Genomic DNA, 19,023 nt, shown 5'->3' with positions numbered 1-19,023 from the left:
ACTTGTCATTCATGATATAATATATGTCAAATATAGTTTGGTAATGCAAACGTAAGGTGATATTAGGTGAGCTTGTTTCGTTTTTGTGAATAATTTAAGTTTTGTAAGTATGATTTGATCTGAAAAATTTTATAGTGGAAGATGCCAAGTAATATATAAATAAGACCCTAAACATATATAAAATATGCCCTTAAGAAGCAGAACAGTGCTAGTTGGTCCCTGTCAGTTTGGCTTTCTGGATTAGCAGGATCACCACTCTTTAATAGGACTTTAAATGATGACAGAAATATTTTATTATTTGTGCTTTCTGGTACAGCACTAGCCACATGTAGCTATTTAATACTTGAAATGTGACTAATGTGACTGAGGTACTAAATTTTTAATTTAATTGATTTGAATTAGCTAATGGTTATCCTACTGAACAATGCAGATATGAATTGTTTTGGTTAGGGATCCAAGAAAACAAGTGTTTTAATCTAACAGACAGTGTTTAACCTACTTCAGGATCTGCAACAGCTCTGTTTACATCAAAATAACAAACAGAAATAGGTCATGGAAAGTCATTGGAGGGCCTCTGGGTGTAAGAAACATGGGTGCAGAGGTGTTAACATATAGAGATTTTTAGGAAGGAATCTAAATATTTTAATTAGGAATATTACAGAAGTGTAATATAGGTCAAAACAGAAAACAAACAATGATATAATATGTTCAATTCTACAAATATTTATTGGATTCCTATAGGCCAGATACTATGTTAAACTTGAAGCAGGGAGGGAGGTTTGGGGTAGCCAAAGGGTCCCCTCTTGTACCTATCACAGATATCACTAATGGATAACTACATATTTTTTCAGGTTTTTTTTTCCCCACTTTAATCAAGGCAGTATCAGAATGCTTTTCAGTAAAGTACTGCAGAGTTGGCATACAACACGAACATGTTTACTGTCTTTGCAGAGATAAATAAGTCACAGTGCCTCCTCTCAAGGAGAGTCTCAGTCTCAGTCATATTCTAATATTTATCAAGTAGATTATAAAGTATGTGTAGAAAATAGTACAAAAGAAGGTCATTGATTTAGAACTGGAATTTTTAACCTTGGTGCCACAGCTTTTAGGGATATTTGAATTCCTTGTAATTTGTGCAGAATGTTATATGTTCACACAGTCTGTTTTTCTGGGAAAGGGTTCATAGCATCAATAAAAGATAAAAGTGGCTGGGAACCACTTACTAGTTGGGGGCAATCAGGAAGGAATTCCACAGGACTTGAAATCAGGTTGTTTGCAGTCATTTGTTAGGTGGACAGGCAGAAAACAGCTAATGTAAAGGCCTAAAGACATGAAATAGCATGCTGTATGAAATATGTGAAATTTGAGGGGCACCTGACTGGCTCAGTTGGTAGAGCACACAACTCTTCATCCTCGGGGTTGTGAGTTCGAGCCCCACGCTGGTGGAGAGATTACTTAAAAAAAAAAAAGAAATTGTATATATATATATAGATATATATAGATATATATATAGATATATATATATATATATATGTAATTTGATAATGCTACATCATAAAGTACTGATGAGACTGGAGAGACTAAGTCAAAAAAAGACCTCATACAGTCCTAAGGATTTGGATTCTGAGGTGACAGGAAGTTAAGAGGTATTAAGCAAGGGAAAGGTGTGAGACATTTTGATATCAAGCTATTTAGTAGTTTACTTATATTATTGTTAGCCTAGTTTAATTTTGACACGTAATTGAATGACATTTGATAATGTGGTTCTTGGCGTATTTTTCGAATCTTAACAAATATAAGAAAGATACCACATTTCTGTCACCATGACAGATTGTCCTGAGGAAACAAGCCCCCGTAGCAGCAGTGCACTCACTGAGTGATCGCGATCACTGTCCTCGGCAGTGGCTTCTAACACTCAGCTTTAAATTCCACTCCCTAAGCATTTGGTAAAGCAGTTACATAATCTATTAAGTAGGATTTATTCTAGAAACAATCTTATTTAAAGACCTTTTACATTATATCAAACCATATGAAATTGCTGGTATTTTATCATTTTTAGCTATAAGATTTTCGTAGAGTTGAATCCAATACATTTAATCTCTCTATGTTCTTAATAATGGGCTTCTAGTTTATTTTTGAGGTGGGGGAAGGGGTCACACCCATTGTCTTTTATGACTTATGTGTATGTCTATATTAACAGTAACTTTAAGTGTGGGAAGCATAAATTTCTTACTTCTTTAGAAAATCTAGATTTCGTTTCTATCCAGACATCTGTTGAGAGGTTTTTGTCAGTGGATTCACATAGTAAATGATTGCTTATGGTTTCTTCTGTCAGCTTTTAGTTTGGATGCTGAACAGCCTGATTATGATTTGGATTCTGAAGATGAAGTATTTGTGAATAAACTGAAAAAGAAAATGGACATCTGCCCATTGCAATTTGAGGAGATGATTGACCGTCTAGAAAAAGGCAGTGGTCAGCAGGTACAACTTCACTGTATATATAATAAGTATGTTTCCATATATATGTATATGGAAACAGGATAATATTGGGATGAGGGTAAGTGAGCAGTCTCTGGAATTAACAAGCATGAATTCACATCCCATTGCTGCCCAGTACTAACCTGTATAATCTTGAGCGATACGTTTTAAAAAAAAAAAAAAAAAGGTCTCTGTGCCTCAGTTTCCCCTTCTGTAAAATAGAGATGATAAACATAAGATTGACGTGAAAATTAACTAAACTAATGTATATAAAGCGTCAGTGACTGACATGTATAAGGCACTCCATGTTTGCTGTTATTAATACTGTTGTTATTTTGGGGCGCCTGAGTGGCTCAGTCGTTGAGTGTCTGCCTTCAGCTCAGGTTCTGTTCCCAGGGTCCTGGGATCGAGCCCCGCATCGGGCTCCCTGCTCTGCGGGAGGCCTGCTTCTCCCTCTCACACTCCCTCTGCTTGTGTTCCCTCTCTCACTGTGTCTCTCTCTGTCAAAAAAAAAAAAAAAACTGTTGTTATTTTGATTATTGTCATTAAAGTTAGAAGTACTTTTGAACCTTATTATGTATTATATGAAAATGACATAATGATTTTACATTTAGCCAGTCAGTCTGCAGGAAGCCAAGCTACTGCTAAAAGAAGACGATGAATTAATTAGAGAAGTTTATGAATACTGGATTAAAAAGAGAAAAAACTGTCGAGGGCCGTCTCTTATCCCATCAGTAAAACAAGAGAAGAGAGATGGTTCCAGCACAAATGATCCTTATGTGGCTTTTAGAAGACGTACTGAAAAAATGCAGACTCGAAAAGTAAGTGAATTTGGAAAACTTTTTTTGTAATTTTTTTTTAATATAAGAAGAATTATTTATACATATGACATATCTCTGCATCAGAAGGCTGTATTTTAATTTGTATTTAAATAGACTTTCTGTGCAAAATAATGAAAAATATTCATTTAAAATGAATCAACCTTAGGATTCATTACACAGCTATTAATGATATATTTTAATGTTAAACTATTTAAAAATCACATGTAAAATTGATTTCCTGGTGATCCATATTCCCTTTCAGTGTCTTTAAATTCTAACCAGCCCTTCAAATGTATGTATTCTTATATATTAGTAACTGTGTTCAGAATGCCACTAGTTAGAAATGTTATTGACATTAAAAAAGCAACTTCATATTTGCAGAATCGCAAAAATGATGAAGCCTCTTATGAAAAAATGCTTAAACTGCGTCGAGATCTGAGTCGGGCTGTTACTATTCTAGAGATGATAAAAAGAAGAGAAAAGAGTAAAAGGGAGCTATTGCACTTAACACTGGAAATTATGGAAAAGAGGTAAAGTATACTTTAATAGGGTCAGGAAGTATCGTACCATTAGCATTTTGTATACTGAAGTATGGTACCTAAGCAATTAACCCTGGAAATACCTTCCTTTAATAATAAGTAGAAACTATTAAATGTGTGATATAATATATTTTGCATAATTTTACATGTGTTTCTCTATTTTCTTTAAAAGTGACTGGGTTCAGTAAAATTAAAATATGGCAGGTATAATCTTATTCTTTTGTCCTTATTTGAGTTGAGTGCAAGGCTGGGAGGGAGAGAACATTTGTCAATTCTAAAGTTTTTAATTTACTCACTAGATGGTACTGATTTTTTTTTTTTTTTAAATACATACTGGGTTTTTTAACAGAAGTATAAAGAAGGGAGGGGAAAAGTCCCATAATCTTAACACTCAACCATTTGGCAAGGTACACAGTGACAACTTCAAGCCTCACTCTCCTATTTCCTAGTCAGTATCTCCAAAGAAAACCACTATTAAATTTCTCATAATTCATTTCAGGAAAATTAGTTTTATAGCACAAACAATTCAAATTAGCAGAAAGTTCCTCAGCACCATTGTAGGCATTAATTTCAACATCTCCACCAAATCTTTCACCCAAATTGGCAAGTTAAATTTCGAACCTTTATTTTTTTTTACCACAGTCATGTATTTATGGTGCAAAGATAAAGCTATAAGCCAAAAACTAAACGGAAGAAACAGAAGGAATTATGTACTCTTTATTTTTAATAAGCGTTCAGCAAATTATCAGAGTTTAATCTTACCGTAAGTCTACTCAGTGTTTATAATCGTATCTCAGATATTAATAGTCCTAGGTATTTACAGCACTAACTTTAACTTTTGCAGCTTTCTTTTTTATAATTTCAGGTATAATTTGGGTGACTACAATGGAGAGATCGTGTCCGAGGTTATGGCACAGAGACAGCCAATGAAACCTACTTATGCCATCCCCATCATCCCTATTAATAATAGCAGTCAATTTAAACATCAGGAAGCAATGGATGTGAAGGAGTTCAAAGCAAATAAGGTGGTAAATATTTTTGTGATAACAGTAGCTGATAACAGAATGGCGTTTTATCAGTAGAGTGAAAAAGAAAAATACATATAAACCCTACCGTGAAATATGCTGCAAAGTGAGCTTTTGATTTAAGACTGACCTGTCGATGCAACAGTAGGAATTATAAAGGGAGATACCATATAGATGAACTTTCTAATAATTTACTTTTCCCAAAAAGAACCATAATGCCATAAACTACCTAAAACTTGATACAAATATTTAGCATATGTACACAACCATGATACTTGCCATGATCTTTTTCTTCCCAACAAGTATCATTTTTGCCTCTAACCTTTCTTGCCTATTGCATACTTCATACTTCTCCTAGCTTTTGCTGTCTGTCCACCTGCATACATATTTCTAACATGCACTGTGTTCATCAGCTCAGTCACTCCTGCTTCTGTATTATATCCTTGTGTTGTCCCTGTTTCATGATTTCATCTCTTTATCACCTAAAACTGCCCAAATTCACTCCAGAAAGCCTTTATTGTTTAGCTACCAAATCCTTACTATTATTTTTGTAACACTTCCACAGTATAAGTTATGAGGTTTGCTTTGTGTATATGTAAAATTGTTTGCATTATTATCTTCCCAAAATTGATTTGGTAACTCTTTAGAATAAATACTAGATCCCCCACCCCCCTTTTTTTTATTCTCTTCTAGAATTTTGATAGAAAATTGAGAAAAAGGTACAGGAGCTAATGGTAAATACTAACTGCAGTTACAGGCTTTCAGAAGCTGAAGAACTTCTGTTCTCTTCTTTTACTTTAACAAACAAAATCTTTCATGAGATTATGTTTAGGTTGTAGGAACTTTATCCATGTTTCACAGAGACCAACCTGTAAGACTTTACAATATAAGATGACAAAACATAAGCATCTTATATAGCTCTTCTGAGTATGAATGACTTCGTTCTAGCTCTAAACTTCTTTTTAAAACTTACCCCAAACTGCAGGCTTGTTGAACGTGGTTTCTAGTGTTTGACTAATATTACGACTTTATTGCAGCAAGATAAAGCTGATCTTATCCGACCTAAACGTAAATATGAAAAGAAGCCCAAAGTCTTACCATCGTCTGCTGCTACAGCCCCTCAGCAGACGAGTCCTGCTGCACTGCCAGTCTTTAATGCTAAAGATTTAAATCAGTATGACTTCCCCAGCTCGGATGAAGAACCTCTCTCCCAGGTAAAGATACAAATTTCTCTATGAATATAGAGGAGAAATGGAGGAAGTCACATGTTTTGACTCACTTCATTTTATTTTAAAGGTTTTGTCTGGCTCTTCGGAAGCTGAAGAAGAAAATGATCCCGATGGTCCTTTTGCTTTCCGTAGGAAAGCAGGCTGTCAGTACTATGCTGTAAGTTTCAGGTTCTCTTTTTAAATAACAAACTGTTCACCTTTAACTGACAAAATAATTTGGATTTTTTTTTTTTTAGCCTCACTTAGACCAAACTGGCAACTGGCCTTGGACTAGTCCTAAAGATGGAGGATTAGGGGATGTACGATATAGATACTGCTTAACTACCCTCACTGTACCCCAAAGGTGTATTGGATTTGCACGAAGACGGGTTGGGCGCGGTGGAAGGTAAGTGTTTCTGTATTCCTAGCATAGGGAGAGTAGGGTAATGAAATCTAGAGCTTAAAGAGAAGGAATCCTTCTAAATAGCTTATTTGTTCCCATTTTCTGTTCCTAACTGATTTTTGACGAAAATACTTAAACTGCAAAAAGTTGTTTCAGAAGTTCTGGGAGAGGGGTGCCTGGGTGGCTCAGTCGTTAAGCGTCTGCCTTCGGCTCAGGTCATGATCCCGGGGTCCTGGGATCGAGCCCCACATCGGGCTCCCTGTTCAGCGGGAAGCCTGCTTCTCCCTCTCCCACTCCCCCTGCTTGTATTCCCTCTCGCTGTCTCTCTGTCAAATAAATAAATAAAATCTTTAAAAAAAAAAAAAAGTTCTGGGAGATGTTAGGAGAAAGGATTGAATAAGCTAAGAAGTGTCATGTAACTAGTACACTAAGTTGTTTAATTCCTCAGTGAAAAGGCTCCAGAAGGGGCACCTGGGTGGCTCAGTTGGTTGAACGTCCAACTCTTGATTTCAGCTCAGGTCATAATCTCTGGGTCGTGAGATTGAACCCTACATCAGACTCCGCAGTCAGGGCTCAGCACGGAGTCTGCTTGAGATACTCTGCCTCTCCCTCTCCCTTTGCCCCTTCCCCCACATGCTGTGTCTCTCTCTCTCTCTCTCTCTCTCTCTCTCTCTCGCTCTCAAATACATAAATAAAATCTTTTAAAAAAAAAAAAGGCTCCAGGACCCATGCATGACCTGCCCTGACATCCCAGTTTTTCAGGATCTAATTACTCTTCTTCTTTTGTTTAAACATGATAGAACCCCTGTACACTCTAGATGCCTTTATGTGAGAATTTGTGTGGGAGGCAGGAAGGAATTACAGAACACATAAAAGTGAAGGAAAAGAAAGATATTCCCATGTAGGTGGGGAAAAAAAAAAGGCAGAACATAATATCAGGGTGCTTTCAGGAAGAAACCTAAGGATGTAGTTTATAGTGAATTATGGTTTATACCTGTTTCTTTCATTTTTCAATTCTTAATTGCAATTTTTAATCACTTAAACATTAGTTTAGAATTGTCTGGGCACTGAAATATACTTTATTTAGTGCCTTTCCGCCCATAATTATGTTGACATCAGTAGTGGTGAAAATTCTGTATGTTGGCTATATTTTATTCTATACTAGCGTAGTCAGTGTTAGTATTTTAAGATGGAAACATTTATAAAGTTTATATAAATAACATATATCCTCTAGAGTAGTGGATCTCAAATATTTTGTTGATAAGAAATTTTAATCATATAAAATAACCCAAAGCTTGCATACTTTTTACTGCTTTTCTCCTACCTCCCCCACCCCTGCAAAAAAAAAAAAAAAAAAGAATGAAGTTTTTGCATAATAGAGAACAGATATTTTATGAAGTGTTTTGGTGCTTTGTAATGGAAGTAGAAATCTTTGGTTGAAAAGCAGTTTGGAAAGAAAAATAGTCTCATGTTTTATCAGTAACTTCTACTGGTAGACCAACGCATAGAACTGTTAGTAGGCCGTTGCTGATGTAAAATGAATAGTGTACCTAATTTTTTAAGGTGGATTACTCTCTTTAATCAGATCATTATAAAGTAAAAGAACTTTTATCAGAAACTGAAAATTTACCCAAAAAATTTGAGAATTTAGCTTATAGGGCCAAATACTGAAATAATCAAATTTATAGCTTTTAAATATTTAGTATGAGATGGCTTTGGGGGAATTGGGAGGGTCTTTTTTAATAGTTTTTGAATAGCTATTTTACATACATGTTCCCTGCCTTATTTTTAATAGGGTCTTACTGGACAGAGCTCACTCAGACTATGACAGTATGTTTCGACATCTGGATTTGGAAATGCTTTCCTCTCCACAACATTCTCCAGTCAATCAGTTTGCCAATACCTCAGAAACAAATACCTCGGACAAATCTTTCTCTAAAGACCTCAGTCAGATACTAGTCAATATCAAATCATGTAGATGGCGGCATTTTAGGCCTCGGACACCATCCCTACATGACAGTGACAATGATGAACTCTCCTGTAGGAAATTATATAGGAGTTTAAATCGAACAGGAACAGCACAACCCGGGACCCAGACATGCAGTACCTCCACGCAAAGTAAAAGTAGCAGTGGTTCAGCACATTTTGGTATGTTTATTTGTTATGATGTACATTTCTATAGTAATGTCAGGTTCATCCATTTTCTGAATGTGGTGTATTATATTTAAGGCCAAAAGTCCTTTTCTCTCAAAATAATGAGAAAAAAAGGACCTAGGTTAAAGTATTTGAATTCTATTTGTACGTGTGTTTTCACTTAAACACACCCACATGCAAAGGTGATTTATTACTACTTAATGTATGGTATTTGTTTCCTGGATACACTCTGTGAACCCACAGTTCACAATTCAGCAATTATATTTTCATAGAATATGAAAAGAAAATGGGCCATTAATTGTTACTATTTTTTGCTTGGACACTTCTCTAGTCTTTTATTTAAACTGTTTAAAAGTAGACCAGCAAGTCAGTAGATATGCAAAAGCCTTATCTACTGACAGTAATGCAGAATAATTTATAAGAGAGAAACTAATTTTTCAGAGAACAATACTTAAAGGATTATTTTAATTTTATAGGATCATTATAATTTTGGAAACATTTCCAGATAACATCTACTTTAGCATTATGGCTACATTGTGAAATGTGTCTAAAATAAATGCTGTCTTTAAATATTCCTAAAATTTTAGCTTTCTATTTTAAAGCATAAATCTGTGTTATTTGAGGCATGTAGGTTATAGAAATTCACTGTTAAAATTATGTTACCACAGATTTTTGTAAAGGTAATTTAAATACAGATTTTAAAGGGACTGTAAAGATATTTATTGTGTCGCCCTAGTTATCTGGTAAAGCTACAGTTAAATCTCCTAATAAATATGAAAATGTGCTGCTTATTCTTAAAAGATCTCCAGAAAAGGTTCCATAAACTAATTCACTTCGTGTCTGGAAAACAAGTACTTCTATGAGATGGAAGTCTTTAGCTCATAAGAAAAATAATCACATTTCAGAAGTCAACTAGAAGATAATCTAAATTATTTTGAGTCCTAACAGATTAGTATAGTCCCATTAATTTCAGGGTGTATACTATGGAGAGTCTGTTTCTCTTGGCTATTACAGTCTTAAAAATCAAAATAAAGAACTTTTCAATATGAAGGAGGACTTATATAGTGTGCGAGTGTAGAGATTTTAAAAGTATAAACTTGTAATACGTTTTCCCTGATAGATATTTAAGCTGTATAAATTCCTTGAGACTTCTTGTAGAAAACTGGCATGTTTCATCAATCCCCATCTTCTCGCCCCTTAAAGTAGAGAACTTGAGGGGTGCCTGGCGGCTCAGTCAGTGGAGCATGAGACTCTTGATCTCTGGGTTGTGAGTTCGAGCCCCACGTTGCATGTAGAGATTACTTAAAAAAGTAAAATCTTAAAAAAAAAAAAATAGGGAAGTTGAATTGTATAACTATCTTTTAATGATCTTTATATAAATTGTTTTGCTATACTACATAAGTAAGCATTAATATTATGAAACTTACTTGATTTGTGTTTGCCAAAGAATATTAAAGAGTGAACATTGAACAAGTAGTATTACCAAAAGTTTAGCTGAAAAACAATTTTTAGTAACTGTGATTGTCTTTTTAATCATGTTCTCTTTCATCTAATGTGATACAACCTTTAAAGAATGGGTTTATCAATTTTTTTGTTGCACATAATTGTTTTCAATTTTCCCTTAATTTTTACTAGATCTTTTGTATACTTAGAGAATAGATGCCTACAGATTGCTGTTGGGTAATGCTTTATTCTTTCCTATTTGTGAATATTCCAAAAACCTAAAGCTTTTCTCTTTATGCTCTACAAAGTATATTACAATAGAGTCCTATCATATGTACATTTATTTAACTTAAGGGAATTCAACTATAGGCCCCTGGAGAAAAAAATAAAATTTTAATAGTTCAGAAGTTACACAGGATTCTAATACAATTCTACTGCAAGAATATATTGTCCAGAGTGGGCCACTCTGGGAATGGCAGAAGTGAAATCTGTTACTGTTGCTAAGTATCTGTGCTTCCATTGTCTCACATTCAGAGGTTAAGCCTCTCACCTCCGTCAGTGTAATTGTAATTTTAAAGATAAATTTTTCCGTATAGCATGGCCCCCAAATACAAGCCTAACTATGTCATCTGGTACTCAGCCACAGAACCTGATCTAGTCTGATGCCAGAGGAAAAACTGTCTTTGCTGTGCTTATTAAAAGAGATACATCCATCATGGGAGACTCTAAAGGAATTTTCAAGGCTTAATTTTTACTATACTGACTTTAGAACTTAGCCACTATATGAGATACGAGTCAATTGATATATACTTACTCTTCTGCTGCTTAAGCCAAATACTTTGATTTAGCCATTTTTTATTAGTCTGTCATTATTTTAAATATTTACACATATGCTGTGGCATAGTGATGCCCTCTGGACTGATTTTCCTTTTTCTAACTATCACCTATAAGAGCCTATTTATTCTCATTTTCAAATAGGAAATTCTAAATGAGGATATCAGGAGCCCATTATTTTTAGTAAAGGGCATGAGCTTTAACACACCAACTTTTGTAGCTTCTGCTGCTTGGAATTTTTTTGCTTGCTTCCCAGTCTTGGCCATTTTGCATAGTTGTATGGCCAGATGGCTAATAACCTGGTTAGTCAGGTGCTAGAGTGCTTGATCCTCTGGATAACACACAGCAAAATGACACAATGTTGAGGAACTTGGGAAGACTTAAACATATGTGTATTTAGAATTTCTAGGACTAGATTTTAGTACATATGAATAAATTCTGTATTTTTAATAATCGAATTAATATGTGATTTGGACAGTTTCCAAATACAGTCTACTATTTTTTTTTTAATCTATAAAAGCACCTTTGAAAATTTAGTGTTTGTTCAGTGACTATTCATTTGCATGTGTTTGAGTTTGGGGGATATGACATGTCAGAATTAATACCTTTTTCATAATTAGAAAGAACTCTATAATGTAGAAAGACTGTAAATAGAAAAGTGATTTTTAAACCACCATTATATGTTCAGGATTTGAATTCCCAGTTCCCACTGAAATTTCATCGGCTTTCTAAATAATTTTCCTAAGCTCACATGTCTCTACTAAGGATTTGGTTTATTTTCATAAATTAGTAGGATATATGTAGCTGGAATGATATGTTCTTAAGTCTCAGGATCTGTAGCTTACTTAAATTAGTACATTTTACTTCATAAAATTTGTAGCATACAGTTTTCAAAGGAACTCTAGATTCAAGCATTGGATATTTTTATGGTTAGATTTTTTAAATCTATTGGGCCTTAATCCTTATCTAAGTGTGTTTCACATTTCAAAATTATATCCTTAGCAGGGTGTGAAGTAGCAGCCATAGTAGTAGAATTAATAGCTCTATAGTTGTGCGCTGAAGTGCAAGATGATTTACAGTAAGTGGAAGATTGGATCACAGATAATCTCATGTTCAAGTAATTGGCAGCCAAATGAATTCAGGTTCATTCATGTTTGGCCATCCAAGGAAATACACCATATTTTTCTTTTCAGATTGGATTTCTGGGTGGCTGATAAGTACTTATGAACCTCAAAGCTATCATTCAAGCTTTCTGGTTAGGGGATCATACTTTAATACTCCCTGAAGTCATTTTATTTTATATTTCTTTCAAGTTACCTTTTCCTGTATTAAAATAATTTTCTGCCTGTGTACTGCTCAAGAAATTTCTAATCAAAGGTTATCTTTTAAAATAGGTGTTTGGGTTTATTGGAGTTTTTTGGTTTTGGTTTTGGTTTTGGGTTTTTGCCTTTTTTTTTTTTAACTAACAAAACAATGTACATTTTGGTAATCTTCCATCTATCTTCTCAAACTGGATTTTCAAATTAATTTTTTCCTAAGTACCTGTCACCCTCACCTACTCCCACTTCTTTGATCATTTCCGTTGGTCTGCTCCAGCTGCGGGAATGTGACTTAGAGGGCAAGAGCCTGAACTATTCCAAATGTTGGGGTGCCGCACAGTAGTTTCCTGTCCAAGTGGACTGGTAACATCTTAGACTATAGCATCTAAATTTCTACTCCAGAGAATTGTTAGCAACTACCAAAAAATGGTAGTTTCTGACCTTTGTCTAGACCGCTTAGGGAGGGCAGATTCAACAGTTTTCTAGATCAGGTTATTCTAGAGTTGGGAAGCTTGCTTAAAAGTTTGTCCATCTATGAACAAAAGCTGCCTCCTTAAATTTATAGGTTCCTCTTTCGCCCTTAGAAACATACTGAATAAGTTTTCTTGCTTTCCAACATCATAGTGTCCTTCAAATATGTGAAGTCCTGTTATGCTCCTTCCCTAGTCTGAGCTTTTAGTCATGTCCCGCGCATGACTCTTCTCCCATACCTAGATTCCTGTCAGGTGCTGTATATATGGGGGTGTTTGGGGTTTTTTTTTTAAGCACTTGATTCATACTGTTGGGTACATTAAAAGTTTAATTATTTCTTGTAAATAATATTAAATCTAAAACGAACTTTGTCTATTTCTTTTCATATTTAAAATTTCAATCGTTTAGGGGTGGGGTTCCCCCCCCTTCCACTACTAACTTTATATGTGACCTAAGATGAAAGTTTCTTCATCTTTAGTGTGAAGTTGTAGGAGGAAATCACCAAGGATGCCTCCTGATCTAAAAATTTGGGGTTCTGTGAAATGCTTCTGATTCTAGGTTTGGTCATCTGTCCCTGAAACCATCCTGTCCATCTTTATGTTAATTACAAACTTGACTACCACACCCTATCTGGAGGTGGACCTAGAACCGTAACACTTTCTACCTTGATAGAGATTAGGGAAATAACGGTTATCTTTATTTATTTCCACTTAGCATTTGATTAGACTTTGAATTATAATGCCATCTGAAGTCTTCTCGGTTTTCTGTATAAATAACAGTGTAAAACCCAGTTCAGATTATATTTGCCCAAATTTATACCTTACCTTTGTCCAAGCTTTCCTACTTATTCATATAGCCTTTTGGATTGGAAATTTATTTCTCAGAAAAAATATAAAATCCTTTCATCACTTGGCTGAAAAGGGCTTTAGTGATCACCTAAATTAAGCTAAGTATGTTGGATGAACATAACTGAGCCCCAAAAGGTTCGGTTACTTGCCGAGGTATACTCTGCTAGTTATGATAGAGCTGAGAGCTAAAAAAAAATCAAGGTCTCCTGGCCTCTAGACCCATGGTCTTTATTACCATCATTTTCTGCGTATATGTTGCTTGGCATATGCATTTCTTCTAGATCATTTATGAAACATGTTTGGGGAAAATTTCGTAACTGGACTCCAAAAGTGTAGAGATATTTCTAAGCAGTAGATTGACAGTACGGATCTAAAATCATGATGAGTATTAGTCAGTTGCATTTTTATTTCTAAATCTTGTATTAGGAAGAAGTTAACGGTTGTTTAAAAGTGAAATTCACAAGACCCTCAGAGACCAGGGATTATAATGTTGACTTAAATTAGGGCGAAAATGTTTGGTACTTTTTTCCAAGTCAGTTTCTAATTTATTGCTAATTTTTTTATTAAAATGTACACAAAGTTCTATAATAATATTTTCATTCATATAAATGGAGTTTTTTGTATATAGGTCTCCAGGGAATGCTAAATTATTGTTTTCATAAATATGTAATGACCTGACCTTGTAGAAATGATCCTTTTTTTAAAAAAAAATTTACTGAGCATCCCCTGCTAGGAAATTCAAGATTTAGGCAACTCACTCAAACTTAGGAAGTTAAAGTGTAAATCTCAAAAACATACTAGCAGAACTATTTAATAAATTAAGGATCTTTAGGTTTAAACAGTTGCTTTTTACGGATTTCTTAAAACATATAGATAAATGTTACATTAATTATATAAACAATCAGGGCAGCATTAATTTTTATAAATTTTCTTCAAGTTTTGATCCAGCACATTTCTATTATATGGAAATGGTCATTCTGACACCAAGTTACTTTATGTCAATGTTTAGGAGTTAATCCTGTTGTCAATAAAAGTCATCCCTATAGTATTCAGATCTGAGAATTACAACATAGTAGGAAAAGAAATGCATCAAAGGACAGATAACAACTAAAGTTTTTACAACAAGAAATTATGTTTTTGCTTGTGTAGCCCAAGAACTTTAGTTCAAGTGTAAAGCCTGTGTAGACACTAAATTTCTGGGGTTTTCTTAAACATTATTTCAGAATTTTCTGATCCATTCACAATATGGTAGAATTTCTACCTAAACATTTTGCAGTGGTACTACGCAGGAAAGCTGTATCCTGGAAGATAACGATTCTTTATGAGTTATGAGTGAAAATTATAAAACTTGATGAAGTGATATTCTCAACTAAATTATTAAAATGCAATTAAAGACTACAACAAATTAGGTGACAGTGTTTTCAAAACATTAAAATTTAGATTGAGGAAGTTTGCATTGCATGATTTATAGATTCCCTGGTATTCAGGGATGCATGATAACCTTTTTTGTGTTTTGAAATAATTCTTACCCAAACATCACAGGTTTCTTAAAGAAGCCTTTAAAGTCAGATGTTGTGATTGTATGTGCCCTTTTTTTTTTCCTCTTTTTAATTGGCAAAAATAAGGAAAAGAAAAGAAAAAGGTTTCCTTTTTAAAAACTGCACACACTTTTTTGGGGGGTAATAAATGAACATTTTTTTGTTTGTTTTTTTTAGAACTGAGCTCTCCATAGACAAACATAAGTAGCATAACACAGTGTCTTTCCTCAGACATCATTCTGTACAGTAAATCAACATAAACAACTCCGTTCTTATTGACTGGATTTTTTCCAGGTGGGTTAATTGGGTGGGGAAAATTAATTAACCTTAACATTTGGAGCCTCTTTTCTTCCTGTTAAAGGATGAGTTCTTTAAAAAAATAAAATAAAGGTAATAAACCAACAACCTTATATTCCATGTAGAGGGAATGTTTATAATGGCTAAAATTAGAAAAAATGTCGAACAATTAGTATTGATACACAGAATGTTAGGGATCATCTGAATGCATTGGGACAGTAATATGAGTAAACGAGAAACCAAATGGTAATTATCAGATTTCTTCTCAAGCTCAGTGCAAAGTTGAATTCCAAATATGTGGATTTAAAAAGCTGGATTACCTTTTTACACTGTCTAGCACAAGTGTCACAGCTTACAAAAATCATGGTTCTCAAACTTGAGAAGTGAGTTCTCTTTCCTATGTTGTTATAACTCGGGAAGTTTATAATTTTGTGTTGCTTTGAACTCAAGCCACTCCTGTTAAATGTGGTTGTAAAAATGCGGAATTTTTCCTATGGAAGTGATCTTTAGCAGGATCATGAGCCTTTGTCATATGCTTTAATTTTGCACAAAACCTTTTTTAATGCTGAAATTTGTTTTGGTACTGTAAGATGTGTGTGCGCTCTGTGAGTTTTTATAAAGTGTCCCCTTGTTTTATGTTCAGCATTTACAGCCGAACAGTACCAGCAACATCAGCAGCAACTGGCACTAATGCAGAAACAGCAGCTTGCACAAATTCAGCAACAGCAAGCAAATAGTAATTCCTCCACCACCACTGCACAGGTGAGGGATTTGTCTGTCTTATGATTATCCCTCATTGTTTCCCACCAGAGTGCATCTCTAATTACCAACTGTTGTCATAGAACCTTGCATCTAACCAGCAGAAAAGTGGCTTTCGCCTGAATCTACATCATAGCCATTCTATACAGGGTTTAGAAAGAACATTACAGGTGAGTATGGAAGCTGTTACCTCTGCTCCCTATTTTAAGAAGTAAAACTACAAAGCATAGTTAAATGAGATCAAGACACTGTCTTCCAAGTTTGTCCTGTAGTCTGTGAATTTACCTCTTTAATATATAATCTTACCCCTCTCATTATCTTGGGTATTTTAATTATTATTAAAATTTATTTAAAGTTACCATACTAAACCTCTTTTACTATTAAAAGAAATCACTTTTAAACCTCAGGCATGATAAACGTTTGCCGTTTAAACACATGTAAGGCTCAAAGGCTGAAATTTGAATCTCAGCATCTTGGAGGAAAAATTCATTTAAAAAACTCAAGGAGCCTCTTAATTTCTAGCCCAACTTATGATTATGATATTTTGTTACTTCTGTTCTAAAGGGATAGTTATCTTACTGTTCCAGAGGTACCTTTGTTTATATGTGTATATATGTGTAAGTTAGGTGAAAGAAGCTTACATAATCATTTTTCGTTATATGTATTTGCAAATCACTGAAATGTTTTACTAGTATATTTCTTGTCTGACACTTTGTGTCAGAGGTTTACTGTTTCCACATTCTAGGTTTCTTTCCATATTTGACTTGTCCATATTATATAGTGTCACATACGAAGATCAAAATTCATAATCCCTGAGTTCTTAGATCTCTTGAACATTCTTCAAATTTGTGACTGTCAAAGAGATAAAGATATTTCAGTGGTTTGCCACTCTGGTTTATATTCAGACTACTGTGGTATACCTGTGTAGCTTTAATGTTAATTTGAGACCAAGCGATGCAGATTAGATTTGCTTTGTATTTTCTTTTTAGGGTTTTGTTTCCAAGACTTTGGATTCTGCTAGTGCTCAGTTTGCTGCTTCTGCTTTGGTGACATCAGAACAGCTGATGGGATTCAAGATGAAGGATGATGTGGTGCTTGGAATTGGGGTGAATGGCGTCCTTCCAGCCTCAGGTAAGGATAAAGACATTTAGGGGCGCCTGGGTGGCTCAGTCGGTTGAGCGTCCCACTCTTGATTTCAGCTTAGGTCATGATCTCAGAGTCATTTGATCGAGCCCCACAAGCCCCGCGTCGGGCCCCGCGTTGGGCTCCGTGCTCAGCAGGGAATCTCCTTGAGATTCTCTGTCTCCCTCCGCCCCCCACCCCCGCGCATGCTCGCTCGCTCTCTCAAATAAATAAGTCTTTAAAAAAAGAAAAGGACAAAGACATCTAAATTGTTCTGATGTTTGTAACATGTATCTATAATAAACAGCAAAGTTGTACATTGTTTTGATGCTTCTTTCTTTTTCTCTAGGAGTATACAAGGGCTTACACCTCAGTAGTACTACACCGACAGCACTTGTACACACGAGCCCGTCAACGGCAGGTTCACCTTTGTTACAGCCTTCAAACATGACACAGACTTCAAGTTCCCACAGTGCACCGAGTCATCAAGTAACTGCTGCCAATTCTGCAACAACTCAGGTTCTGATTGGGAACAACATTCGATTAACTGTCCCTTCATCAGTTGCCACTGTAAACTCTATTGCCCCCATAAATGCACGACATATACCTAGGACTTTAAGTGCTGTTCCATCGTCTGCCTTAAAGCTGGCTGCCGCAGCAAACTGTCAAGTCTCCAAGGTTCCATCTTCATCCTCTGTAGATTCAGTTCCAAGGTCAGTAGTTATTTGAAGCCTAAAATGTTTGCAAAATATGAGCTCTAACTTAAATCCTCTGGCAGTGCTCGCTACTTATTTGCGTTTTTTGTTCTTTTCCTTATATACATTAAAAATGGATAGGTGAGAATTCCTTGTTTATTCAAGAACTAAACAGATGTAATAATTTAATATTTGTTGAGAATTTGAATTAAATGATATGCTGAATATTGCATATGTGCTTTGGACATCACTTTCTTAGTATAATAATAGTTTACAGTGCTCTCATTTTCCACCTTTGGGTGGGAGGAGTTCTCTTCAGAATGTTTCTTTTGTTCGTTTTCTTCCATAGCTTCTCATGTAAACAATTGATATAACCCACCTATGGCTTATGCGAAGCTGCTCTTAATAATGTAAATCATATAAAGGCTTACAGTATTAATGCCAGGTCAACTTCTACTGAAACCATTATTTTGTATGCAAATTTGTCTCGTTGGGTTTCAGTAGATGCTTTAGAATGTTTGCTCGGGCTCTCCTGTTTTAACTATTAATGGTAATTAGAATCCTGCTATTTACAAAGTACTGAAAGGGGAAACAAAAAGAGAAAGACAAAGGGGTTTTCAGTTTAGTTAGAAGACCAGCGTAAAAGTGTAAAAATTAAATAATGTTAACTGTGAATAATAGATGAAAATCGTTCCTGTATTACAGAACATCGTATCCTTATCAAATTAATTGTATAGGTTATGGCTATAATTTCAATATAAGGAGAAATCTTTTCATAACAGCGGTATTCTGGGAAAGTTCTACAAAATAAGATCAGATTTGATCTTGGTTGGGCAGAAAAGAGGAAGAGAGTTGGAGAAACACAAATGTGTTCAGAGGTTAAGGACTAAACTAGTTTGTCTAGAGGTTTGGGAAGGTTAGTAGTTGAAGTTGGAATGGTAGGAGGAGGGCAGACTTTGGAACAGCTTGGGTGCCAAGCTGATAGGTACACTTCCTCAGCCAGGAGTGGCCCAGGATGGAGGCCCAGCAGGCTTTGCAGCAACGGACTGTAGCCTCAAGTTTCCAAACC

General features: G+C 35.1%; 1 protein-coding gene across 6 annotated transcripts in view; it reads left to right on the top strand.

The window, feature by feature from the left end:
• Nucleotides 1-19,023, top strand: part of EPC1 (enhancer of polycomb 1) — a 94,362-nt gene that overhangs the window by 73,245 nt on the left and 2,094 nt on the right. For 3 of the 6 annotated variants that reach the window (XM_078075349.1, XM_078075345.1, XM_078075346.1), the window contains exons 3-14: nt 2,336-2,481; nt 3,093-3,299; nt 3,681-3,829; nt 4,683-4,863; nt 5,901-6,077; nt 6,160-6,249; nt 6,329-6,477; nt 8,270-8,622; nt 16,022-16,140; nt 16,221-16,307; nt 17,127-17,268; nt 17,609-17,972. In XM_078075349.1, the coding sequence (XP_077931475.1) occupies nt 2,336-2,481; nt 3,093-3,299; nt 3,681-3,829; nt 4,683-4,863; nt 5,901-6,077; nt 6,160-6,249; nt 6,329-6,477; nt 8,270-8,622; nt 16,022-16,140; nt 16,221-16,307; nt 17,127-17,268; nt 17,609-17,972 (2,164 nt within the window). The remainder of the gene's footprint in view (nt 1-2,335; nt 2,482-3,092; nt 3,300-3,680; nt 3,830-4,682; nt 4,864-5,900; nt 6,078-6,159; nt 6,250-6,328; nt 6,478-8,269; nt 8,623-16,021; nt 16,141-16,220; nt 16,308-17,126; nt 17,269-17,608; nt 17,973-19,023) is intronic. The other 3 variants (XM_036099597.2, XM_078075347.1, XM_078075348.1) reach the window with 3 other exon arrangements.

The sequence above is a fragment of the Halichoerus grypus genome, chromosome 6, assembly GCF_964656455.1.
Source record: "Halichoerus grypus chromosome 6, mHalGry1.hap1.1, whole genome shotgun sequence".
Taxonomy (NCBI): domain Eukaryota; kingdom Metazoa; phylum Chordata; class Mammalia; order Carnivora; family Phocidae; genus Halichoerus; species Halichoerus grypus.
The sequence above is the reverse complement of the archived record's forward strand: the minus strand, read 5'-3'. Positions and strand labels throughout refer to the sequence as shown.